Source organism: Chrysochloris asiatica, unplaced genomic scaffold, assembly GCF_000296735.1.
Source record: "Chrysochloris asiatica unplaced genomic scaffold, ChrAsi1.0 scaffold00003, whole genome shotgun sequence".
NCBI classification, from domain to species: domain Eukaryota; kingdom Metazoa; phylum Chordata; class Mammalia; order Afrosoricida; family Chrysochloridae; genus Chrysochloris; species Chrysochloris asiatica.
In genome coordinates this window covers 19,080,729-19,093,101 of record NW_006408521.1, presented here as the reverse complement: position 1 = coordinate 19,093,101, position 12,373 = coordinate 19,080,729, and the positions used below count along the sequence as shown (strand labels likewise).

General features: G+C 41.6%; 1 protein-coding gene across 2 annotated transcripts in view; it reads left to right on the top strand.

Moving 5' to 3' along the window:
• The first annotated feature begins 4,061 nt into the window (after positions 1 to 4,061).
• Positions 4,062 to 12,373, top strand: part of MYOF (myoferlin) — a 188,516-nt gene continuing 180,204 nt past the window's right edge. For both annotated transcript variants that reach the window (XM_006831148.1, XM_006831147.1), the window contains exon 1: positions 4,062 to 4,149. In XM_006831148.1, coding sequence (XP_006831211.1) covers positions 4,062 to 4,149 — 88 coding nt within the window. The remainder of the gene's footprint in view (positions 4,150 to 12,373) is intronic.

Genomic DNA, 12,373 nt, shown 5'->3' with positions numbered 1-12,373 from the left:
AACTAAATTTTAGATTTTAGAACTTGGTTCAAAGTTGCAGAAATAAACTGGCTGACACTGTCAACTGGTAACCTGCTGTTCCTCTGGCATATATTCAGAATTGTTCCACTGAAGTTTTTATTTTTCAAGAAATTTTATTTCATATTATTGTACGTAAGTGATCACTTGCCAGTGTTCCAAATGTATTTTAGCTAAAACTAGTGACTGCCTTGGATGGTTTTTGAAGCCTGTACATTTGGTATTATTTGACCCTGAAGCTTTTACATCTCGTAGCATGGGGGACGAAGAAAGGTTGTACATTGTTGCTTGAGAGTCTGTATATTTAGACCAAATTTGTATTTTCACTGGCAGTATGGCAAATAAGTGAAACAATGTTAATACACTATTGGATTTTGGTTTTTGTTTTTTTCTTTTTCTTTTTTGCTTCAGCTTATTCCAAGGCTGAAAAACCTCAATTTGTGTTCATGACAGTGGGGATTTAAAAAAAAAAAAAAATCTACATTTTTTCTAATAAACTGTCGGAAGACCTCTTGGCTGTCCTTTTAAATGTCTGGTTTACTGTAATTTCATGTATTATTGCCATTTACTAGAATGGAGTTTATATTTTTAAGGAAGAATTTGGGAATAATCCTCTGTTTAAATAGACTTGCTGTAATGTTCACAGGAAACCTTTTTAAAGTGGATCTGTAAAGGGAAATTGTAGCTGGACTTTGCAGCAGTTAGAAAAGAAAGTGTTGTGATTTGATTGAAATAAAACTAAATGCGTTGTCCTCCTTTAAAAAAAAAAAAAATGTCCCTGGAAAAGGACATGATGCTTGGGAAAGTAGAGAGTTAGTGAAAAAAGAGGGAGACCCCCATTGAGACAGATGGTACAGTGGCAGCGGTAATAGGCTCAGGGATAACAGTGATTGTGATTGGCATAGGACTGGGCAGTGTTTCGTTCTGTTGTACATAGTGTTGCTATGAGTCGGAATCAACTCAATGACACCTAACAACAAAAACAACACGATTTTGTAACAAACTACGGATAACATTGAGAAGAATGAAAATGCCAGAATATTTATTTGTGCACATGAGGAACTTGTACATAGATCAAGAGGCAGTATTTAGAAGAGAACAAGGGGATGCTGAATGGTTTAAAATTAGGAAAGATGTGCCCCAGGGTTGTATCTTTTCACCATACTTATTCAATCTGTATGCTGAGCAAATAATCAGAGAAACTGGATTATATAAAGAAGAACATGGCATAGGCTTGGTGGAAGACTCATTAACAACTTGCGATACTTAGATGTTAAAACCTTATTTACAGGAACTGAAGAGAACTTAAAATGCTTACTGATGAAGATCAAAGATTACAGCCTTCAGAATGGATTGTGTACCTCAATGTGAAGAAAATAAAAGCCTTTATAACTGAACCAATAAATAACATCATGTTAAATGCAGAAAAGATTGAAGTTGTCAGAGACTTCATTTTGCTTGATTCCACAGCCAACGTTCAGGGAAGCAGCAGTCAAGAAATCCAATGATATATTGCATTAGGCAAATCTGCTGCAAAAAAAACTCTTTAAAGTGTTAAAGGGCAAAGATACCAGTTTGAGGACTAAAGTGTGCCTGACCTAAGCCATGGTATTTTTCAATAGCCTCATTGTATGTGAAAGTTGAACAATGAATAAAGAATATTATAGAAGAATTGATACATTTGAATTATGGTGTTGGAAAAGAATATTGAAAGTACCATGGACTTAAGAGAAGAGCAAACAAATCTGTCTTGGAAGAAGTGTTATCAGGAGGGACCAGTCCTTGGAGAAGAGCATCATACTTGGTAAAGTAGAGGGTCAGTGAAATAAAGGAAGACCCCCAGTGAAATGGATTGACACAGAGGCAGCCACAATGGGCTCAAATGCAACAATAATTGAGATGGCTCAGGATCGGAACCCACTTGGGGGCATCTAAATAACAATACCATGTGTGTTCCCCCCCCCCCAATGTTTGATTGTCAATTATGTGATAGTTTACATGGGAGAACATTAGTTTTACATTCATCCTATTGTATATCGTTTCACTGTCATGGTTACAATGCCCTCCATGCATCATCAACCAACCAAAGGGTATCCCCCAGAAGCCTGCCCTCCACCCCTGGTTGTCAGCACACAGCCTCTCTCCCTCTCTGGGTCTAAAGTCCCCAGCTGCTCCATCTCTCCACGTCATTGTCTCTGCCTCCATCTCAGGCATCACTGCTTCTCTGGGTAGGGTCCTGCTCTCCGCTTTTCTCCCTTCATGGTCCCAGGGATCTCAACAATAACATGGTTTTGTAGCAATATTTTTGAACTTACGCTGGTATGTGGTCCATGGGTAATGCAAATGGTTAAGGCATTTGGCTCAGAACATAAAGCCCTTGTGTGAGGATCAAAATCAAAATAAATAAAATCTTCAACTACTTTTTGGCTTCTCTGTTCCGTTCTGACATCAGCTGTCTATGCAGCATTTTATTCTCAGGCTTTAGACACCTGGAGCTAGAGCAGACGTCACAAGTTAAAAGGACAACATCCTTCAGACTGCCAAATAGGAAGATGCCTGTTTGACCCTCTGAAGAAACATTTCAGAGTCTGACCTGCTGGCTACCAATTCAGGGTCTCCCTCTACTGCCTTCAAGAAGCCCATCACAAGCTTGGGGAACTACCCTAGACTACCTCACCTCTGACACACTGACTCCCACTACCTTTGGGCTCCATACATTTGCTGAAACAAATCACAAAACTCACAAAAAGTGCTATACGTGCAATGATAGCTTCATTACAGTAAAAAGGGATACAGATAAAGCGGCGCTTAGGGCAAGGTCTGGGAAGTGTCCACGTTTACAGCTTTCATGTCCCAATGTACACTGGAGTCTTCCACCAACCAAGAAGCCCATGCATGGAGTGTCTGTGACCAAGGCTTTTATTGGGAGGGTCTCCTTTCCACTAATGTCAGGTGATCAGGAGCATCTCCGGAAGGGGCTCTCTGGCCTCTCCACCGTGAGCTAATCAGCTGGAGGTAAGTCCCTCTGTCCCTCTGGGACAACCTAACACTCCAGAGTGGCTCTACTTGTAAGTAAAGTATAACCTGCCAGGTAGAGAATTCAGGGCATGTATCCAAGACACTTAAACCTTGAAGGAGATTCCAAAGTTCTTTGGGGCATTATTTCTCAGAAACCGAGGACAAAGACAAAATTCTTTGAATTAAGTTCATGTAACCCCCTAAATTAAAGTTGATCACTAAGCTATATTGTCTTAACAAAATCTCTGGGATTGTAGGAAGACACTATGTTTAGGTTTACCTCTGCAAACACTGCAGAGTCACAGCTATGCGTCCTGTAAACACTGTTAGCAGTAAAGCAAAGCGTCAGCTCCCAATACACTAGTTTTGTAAACCCATATTTGGGTCAGTAAATCTGGAATGGATTTGCTTGAAATGCTATTGCTACCGTCTAGTGGGTTAGTTATTTCTTTGCCATAGAGTAGGGGGCGCTCTGTGACTGAATGAATTTCTAGTTTTTGCAAAAAGCGATCTCTAAGTGGTTGCTGAGTGGGTGTGTTCAACAGCACGAGCGAGCAAAGAAACGGCAAAAGTAAAATGTAAAAAAAAAAAAAAGTAATAATAAAGTTTTAAAACTCCAAGAAGCTCAGAGAAGAATGAGGAGGAGCGGTAGAAAAACAATTCGAGAACTGAAATCATCAACGTTAGTGGTCTTTTATCCGACACAGAGTTTTCATGAACTCCAAATCCAATTTGGCTGCATGTGTTGCACGGATTTATTTTTAGCTGAGGGTTCCCTCCCAATCACCCCTTCCCTTTTTACTTCCCTTTTTCCCGAATTCAAAATCCCGTGCCGGTGGCGGTGGCGTTAGCAGGCTCCGGGAGCTTGGATATCATTTTACACCCAGCCCTCAGTAAATAGCCCGTTGGAGATCCACCCATTTGCTTTTCCCTCTTCTCTTGAGAAACCCTCCCTTGCCGGAGCTCCAGCGCCGGTGTCTTCCTAACTTCTTTGGCTGAAACTTGCTTTCTGCCCATTGAGAACCATGCTTCGAGTAATTGTAGAATCTGCCACTAATATCCCTAAAACGAAATTTGGAAAACCGGATCCCATTGTTTCTGTTATCTTTAAGGGTAAGACAAAGTTTTCTTCTATTTCTGAAGCCCTGTTTGGAGATGTCACCGTTCTTTAAAAGTCTCTGTAGGCGGCTGATACAGCAGTTTCTTACTTCAGAGCGAGTTTTCCTTTCTTTCTTTCTTTCTTTTCAGAGCGAGTTTTTACTTGTACAGGTAAGGAAGAGGTCGGATTTCTGTGGAGTGCATTTTAGTTCCTCCAGGGTCTGAGACTTTTTGAATGACTTTATATTTTAGCTCCAATAATGTGTTTTCTGAAAATTCTGTGTGTGGGGCAATGTATTTTCTATTTCCCAAACTAAAGATATTAAAAAGGTCTGTGTTGGTTCCAAAGTAAGAATTTCAGCAGTTTTACATGCATTTTGATTTTTTCCTTGCCTGTGGTAAATGAGTTCTTGTGTGCCATCCAGTAGATTCTGACTCATAGCGACCGGTGGGTTTGAGCTGCAAAGCTTAGAGTTAGAAGTACAGTGCTTGCTTATACTATAGCATAGCAAATGGGTGATGGTTGTGTGTAGTAAAGTTGGTTCTGACTCATAGTGACCCCTATATAGGGTTACCGAGGCTGTAAATCTTTGTGCGAGCAGAAAACTTCATTTTCTCCTGAGAAGCGACTGGCCTTGACCTTGAACTACTAACCCTGAAGTCAGCAGTCCAGCTCAGAATCCACTACACTACCAGTGGCTTCTGTGGTAAATGGGTTGCTGTTCTTAAGTGCCTTTGAGTCGGTTCCAACACATAGCGACCTTGTACAGGGTTTCCAAGGCTGTAAATCTTTACGGGAGCAGAAAGCCTCATGTTTCTCCCGTGGAGCGGCTGGTAGTTTTGAACTGCTGACCTTGCAGTTCGCAGCCCAATTTGTAACCACTACACTACCAGTAAGGAGCTCTGGTAGCGTAGTGGTTACGAATCGGGCTGCGAACCTTAATGTCAGCGGTTCGAAACTACCAGCCGCTCCACGGGAGAAAGATGAGGCTTTCTACTCCCGTAAGGATTTACACCCTCGGAAACCCTGTACAGGGTCGCTATGGGTCGGAACCGACTAGACGGCACTTAACAACAACAACAACACTACCAGTGGGTAGAGGAGGACAAAGAGTCAGTCAATGTTCCGAGGCAGGATTGTACCATTAAATAGCACTGTGCTGCTGACACTGAGAAATGGGGCAACATTATTTCTCTAGTTGTTTTGTTATTTTGTGCCTCTTTGTAATTGTTGTTCTTCCATAGAAAGTTAAGGTGTTTATTGTAAGTTTTGTAGCTTTTAACTTGCTCTTTCTTGGAGGATGTTGTTGTTGTTGTTGTGTGCCGTCGAGTCGGTTCCGACCCATAGCGACCCTGTACAGGGTTTCCGAGGGTGTAGAACTCTGAATTTCAGGTCTGCAGTTTGGGGATTGAGTTCTGTCTTGTTGAATGACCTTGGGCAAGTAACTTCATTAGTATCTGCACAATGGATGAGGAGGGTTTAGGCATCTTTAAGTGACTATTCTTAATCACAAAAGATTCTTTATCTATAACATTGAATTACAAATGCAGTGGTTGGTATGAGAGATGGCCCACTTGCAGGCATTGTAAGTGATTTCTGTTTGACTGGAGTAGTATGCTTACCTCCAGGTTTGGGGACTTCATCTTTTGTTGGTTTTCAGTGGTCATTGTTGAGATGGCCAGCTCCCTTCTTGGTAGGAAGGGTGGGAGTGGAAGTAGATGGCCCTGGTGTGCAGCCATATTGCTGACCACACCCTACAGCCACTAACCACTTCTCCAGTTTCTGGACAACCTATTCCCTTCTCCTTTCTCTTGTCTATTTTTACCCCTCCCAATTCCTCATCTCAAACCTCGCCCTATAAGAGTCAGCAAGAAAATGAAAGAAATGAAATCCTAAATTGTCCAGTAAAAGAAGATTCGGAGGGCAAAAATTGGATTCTTACAGGACAATGTGGTTTGAGAGTCTGAGAAAAAGATTGCTGCTAAATCTTGTCGACTTGGTTCTGACTCATAACGACCCTGTATAGGGTTCCCAAGGAGCAGCTGGTGGATTTGAACCGCCAACCTTGTGGTTTGTAGTCCATTGCTGATCCTGTAGCACCATGCCAAGCATATCCACTAGTTTCCACTAGTATCAACTAGTCATGTTATGCCAGAATTCATTTATAAATGGTTACAGTTTTTTTTTCTTCTTTTTCTTGAAGCAGTTAACATAATTGCTGTTGTTGTTGTTGTTAATTGCCATTGAGTCTGTTCCACCCCATAACAACCCTGTATAGGGTTCCCAAGGAGCAGCTGGTGGATTTGAACCGCCAACCTTGTGGTTCAAACTGACCTTGTGGTCCAGCGTATTAACTCACAGCGTATTAACCACACCAGGACTCCAGTTAACATAATAGGGACATAATATGAAAAGTTTGTACCATTTACCATTGACATGTAAAGACACATAAAAACATTGGATTCAATCTGTTGTTCTCATCATTTGAAGAAACACCTCTAAAGGAATTAGAGTTAATAGTGTATTGAAATCTGACTTGCCCAGATGTGTATGCATTGATAAAAAATTTTAAATGACCTAAAGTAATGTAAACTCTTAACCAAAAGTAGAAAACTTTAGTTAAAGAATCTATCTAACCAATCATAATTACTAGATTAATTTGGTCTCTTTTCTGCTCTCCTTTGGTTTTACAAATTGAGCGGTAAAGTCATTCATTAATTCATCTGGCAAGCAACATGATAAAGGAAAAAGCGCTGAACTCACAGTAGAAAGATCTGGATCCTAGCCGACCTTAAATATCTGATGACTCTGGCTAACCAAAATTGTTGTTGTTTTTGTTGTTCAGTGCCGTCAAGTCGGTTCTGACCTGACAGCAGCCCTGTATAGGGTTTCTGAGGAATGACTGGTGAGCTTGAGCCACTGACCTTGCAGTTCAAACCAACTTTTTAGTCCAGCACTTTGATGCACAGCACCACACCAGGCTCCCTTGTTAACCCAAATTAGTTCTCCTCAAATGTCTCAGCAATGGAATGTTAAGACAAATGTCTTTGAGGTATCTTCTGATCTTACGATTCTATAACTTTGTAGTTCTAGGTACTGGAGTATCTAGTCTTTACAAGATATGGAAGGCATTGCCTTAAGTGTTGGAAGGAGTATAACAACAAATAAAGCATCTTTCTTGCTTTCAAAGTGCTTTTGGTCCTAGTGGTTTCAAACATTGGTGATGGTACACCATTGGCAGTCATGCTGTCCAATTTCAAGCACTGTGTACAATGGAATTCAGTTCTAATACAAATGAAGATACTTATATGACAATGTCCAGCAAGAGTCCCTGGGTGGGGCACATGGTTAATGCACTTGACTGCTAACAGAAAGGTTGGGGATTCAAGACAACCTAGAGGCACCTCAGAAGAAAGGTCTGGTGATCTACTTCTCAAAAGTCAGCCATTGGAAACCCTATGGAGCACAGTCCTACTCTCACACATGGGTTGCTGTGAGTTGGAGTCGACTCATCAGTACCTGGTTTTACTGTCCATCAGAAGGATAATGGAGGAAAGCCAGATGTGCTTTTCAGTTTGGAGTGGGGTAGAGAGTGTGTAAGTACCAACTAAAGAACCTAACCAGAAGATTAAGGGAGCAGCAGCAAAGAAACTCCCCGTGTTTACTGAAATGTGTCAATATTTGCCTCTTGTGTACATAAAACAGCAAGGTCAGGGTTGCCAGCAGCTCTTCTGTAAGATGGTAGGAAGAACAGCGGAGTGAAGGGTATGTCCCTGGTAACGCTTGCATGGACACTGAGACCCTGTCGGATTGCAGTGACACTACCGTTGGGAATGTGCTGAACTGACAACCAGCTGGTTTAGAATTGACCTCAGTCTTTTGTATTTAAGATTCTTCTGAGCCTGACTGATGAACTACTCAGAAACTAATATGAACCAGGAAGAGTTGGGGGTGACAAAAGTCCCACCACATGGCGGTTGTGGACATTTAGCAGTGCAGGAGTAGATTCTGAAAGCTATAAATAGTTAGTAGACTTGTTATTGTTGCAAATGTGAAATGTCAGATCATGAGCTAGTAGATAAGTGAAGAATCGGTGTAGTTGCTTGGACATCTGGCATCTTAAACCTTATCGACTAACTTCTAGTTGGGTTTCAGGTGGAAAGGCCAGTTTGTGACATGAGTGCGAATCCCAGCTCACAGCCCTTATTTCCTATGTGAAGTCTCAGGGTAATGCAAACAGTTAACATGCTTGTAAACTAACTGAAAGGTTGGAGGTTAGAGTCCACCGAGAAGCATTTGGAAGAATGGTCTGGTCATTTACTTCTGAAAAATCAGTCATTGAAATCTTCTGGAACACACTTCTATTCTGACACACATGGAGGCACCCTGAGTTTGAATTGACTTGATTTCAACAGTTTTTTGTTGTTATTTTACTTCCCATGTGCCCACTAGGCAGCCATGTGAAAGGCAGATTTGTGATAGTCAGGGAGACTAGTTAGAAAGTTTATTTGTTGACATGAGAATGTCTCAGGACAGAGGACTGGAATGAGAAGGAAGGGAATAATATGAAAGATACTAAGGGATCAACCACACTGAACAGGTTAATTGGCCATCGCTCCTCACGCTGTGCTATGAGGTGGGACACCAGGCTGCTTCCCACCCAGCCCGGAGTGTTTCCCTGTGGGGAGTTCAGGACTGGGTGTGGTGTCTCTGAAGGAGGCCAGTGAGGGGACATTAGCTACCTGAGAGAAGAGGAGGAGAGGGTACTAGCAGATAGAAGAAAGAAATAGAAATAGGAAGTGATGTAAATAACCAATTTGGCTCCATTTTCAGAGGTCAAATGGAGTTGAGAGGTCAACCAACTTGCACTGTGGTCTCATTTATGCAGAACCTTCTTCCTACCAGGAATTGTATCAGTGCAAGGAAAAGACACCCACTCAAAATTGTTCAAGTGAAGTGTGTTTGTTTTCTTCCATATGGCTAGAGAGAAATTTCCTGGAAACTAAATTATGGGAATTGTTGTTCATGTTGTTAGGTGCTGTTGAGTCGATTTTGACTACTGTGAACCCATCTGACAGAGAAGAACTGCCCCATAGGGTTCTAGGGTGCAAACTTTATGGGAGCAGATGGCCGGGTTTTTCTCCTACAGAACCACTGGGTGGGTTCAAGCTGCCAACCTGTGAGTTAGCAGCTGACCTCTTAACTGCTGCACCAGCAGAACTGCTTATGGGCATCACAGGAACGAGAAATGTGTCAGACAGGGAGGCATCTTCCCTTTCCTCCCCTGGACTGTGCAGCTGTTTGCGTCTCCTCCTTTCTGCACATCTCTTCCATTTCCCCATCTACACTGACTACCTTGGTGTGGTCTCCCAGTCCTGCTCCTCGCTAATTTCCAGCTTGCATGAAGTTTTGGGTCATCAGGGAACTGATTCTATTTCTGTCTACAGTGTCAGTGTCTCTTAATTTAGATCCTTGAGAAAAAAGATTCCAACTGGCTCAGTTCCATCCCTGATCCATTCAGCTGTGGCCAAGAGGTATGGAAGCCCACTTAGCACAAACAAGGCTGCAGCAAAAGCTGTGAGTGGGCCCTTCAGGCATAGCAGATATACCAGGTGTTTCTATTACACAAGGCAAGCTTCTGGGGGCCTGGAATGGGAACACGCAGCCCATCTCCCTCCAACCTCGCGATTAGACCTGCTCCTTCTAATAAATAACTTATCTGACCCAACCTCTCTTTAAATGCCTCTTTTTAAAAAATCACACAATGAGTGAAAAGGGATAAACTTCAGACTAGGCAGAGTAATTGTGATTCTTGGTTCTATCTTCAGCAGCTAAATATCTAAAATGGGAGACCACCACTTGTCTGTCAGTTTGTTGTAGTGTGGTGGCTTGCATGTTGCTGTGATGCAGAAAGCTATACCAGCACATTTCAGATACCAGCAGAGTCCCCCACAGTGGATCTAGGAAGAGGATGAGGTAGATTACTTCTGAATGCTTACCCACTAAAAACCATATGGAAAATCATCAGATATAGTGCTTGAAGATAAAAACATTATGAATAGTAGCGGAATATTGTCAGATATAATGCCTGAAAATGAGGCCCTCAGGTAGGAAGGCACTCAAAATATGATTGGGAAGAGCTCCCTACTCAAAGTGGAGTTGACTGTGATGACATGAATAAAGCAAAGCTTTCAAGGAAGTCATTTGCTTATGGGAAACAACTGCAAAGATCCATTAATAATCAGAACATGGAATGTATGCAGTATGATCCATAAAAATTCAAAGTTGTAAAAACTGCAATAGAACGCATAAATATCAATATCCTAGACATTATTGGGCTAAAATGGACTGGTATTGGTCATTTTAAATCCCAAAATCATGTGATTTACTTTGCTGGAAATATCCAAATGAAGAGGAATGGTATTGCATTCATCGTCAAAAAACATTTCAAGATCTATCTTGAAGTACAATGCTGTCTACGATGGGAGGTTATCGATGTTATCCACATGCTCACAAGAAAGACTGGGTAGTGTGATGACTCCATATGATAAGCATTGGACTGTGAACCACAAGGTCCACAGTTTGAGCCCACAAACCACTCCACAGGAGAAAGATGAGGCTTTTGCTCCTGCCAACACTTAAAGCAGGGGTGGGGAACCTTTTTTCTGCCCAAATTTATAACATCATTCACGGGCCATACAGAATTATCAACCTAAAAAATTAGCCTGCTGTATTTGGTTAAACATTGAATTAATTTACCCCTAATGGAAGGAATTGCAGTTGCCTTGGCAGAGCCAGACCAACTGATTTTGTGGGTTAATGCGCCAGAATGCAAAGCCGTTTGAACTGCAAGGTCGGCGGTTCAAGCTCACCAGCTGCTCCTTGGAAACCCTATACAGGGTTGCTATGAGTTGCAACTGAATCGACGGCACTTGACAACAACAACATATGGACTCTTGGTGTGGCGCTGTAGGATCAGCACTGGACTGTGAACTACAAGGTTGGTAGTTCAAATCCAGCTGCTCCTTGGAAACCCTATCCAGGAACCAACTTGACGACACTTGACACCAACAACATATGGTCTGAGGGCCAGACATTCCCCAATCCTGATTTAAAGCCTCATAAACACTGTACAGGGTCTCTATGAGTTAGAACTGATCCAGAGTCACAACAAGGAAGATAGGATAATACTATTATTACACCAACAACTAAAGTCAGTGATAATGAAATTGAAGAATTCTACCAACTTCTTCAGTCTGAAACTGTTCAAACATGCAATTGATCATTACTGGCGATTGGAATGCAGAAGTGGGGAACAAAAAGGAAGTGGCTGGAAAATATGGCCTTGATGACAGAATTTTACAAGACCAAGGACATATTCATTGCAAATGCCTTTTTAAAACAACGTAAAATGTGAACCTCACCTGATGGAATACATGGGAATCAAACTAACTACATCTATGGAAAGGCATGGTTGAAAAACTCCATATCATTAGCCAAAATAAGGCCAGGGGCAGACTGTGGAGCAGACCACCAATTAATTACTCATATACAAGTTCAGGCTGAAATGGAAGAAATTGTTTAAAAGTCCACAAGAGCCTAAATATGACCTTGAATATATTCTACCTGAATTTAGAGACATTTTGATGCATTAGACACTAATGAGCAAAGACCAATAGAGCAGTGGGATGACATCAAGAACGTCTTCCATGAAGAAAGCAAAAGGTCATTAAAAAGACAGGAAAGAAAGAAAAGACCAAAATGAATACCAGAAAACTCTGAAACTTGCTCTTGAGCATAGACAGCTAAGGTGAATGGAAGAAATGAGGAAATATAAGAGCTGAACATGAAATTTCGAAGGACAGCACGAGAAAACAAAGTAAAGTATTCCAAAGGAATGTGCAAAGATCTGGAGTTAGAAAACCAAAAGGGAAGAACATGCTCAATATTTCTCAATATGAATGAACTGAAGAAAACATTCAAGCCTCAACTTCTAATATTGAAGGATTCTATGAGCAAAATGTGGAAATCATTGGACAATCTCTTTGAAATCCCATGTGAGTAAAGTTTTACTAAAGGCAATACAGAATTGGCTGCAAGCATACATTGACAGAGAACTCCCAGGGGTTCAAGCCAGATTCAAAAGAGGCCATGGAATGAGGGATATCATTGCTGATGTCCGATGGATCTTGGCTGAAAGCAGAGAATATCAGAAAGATGTTTACCTGTGCTTTATTG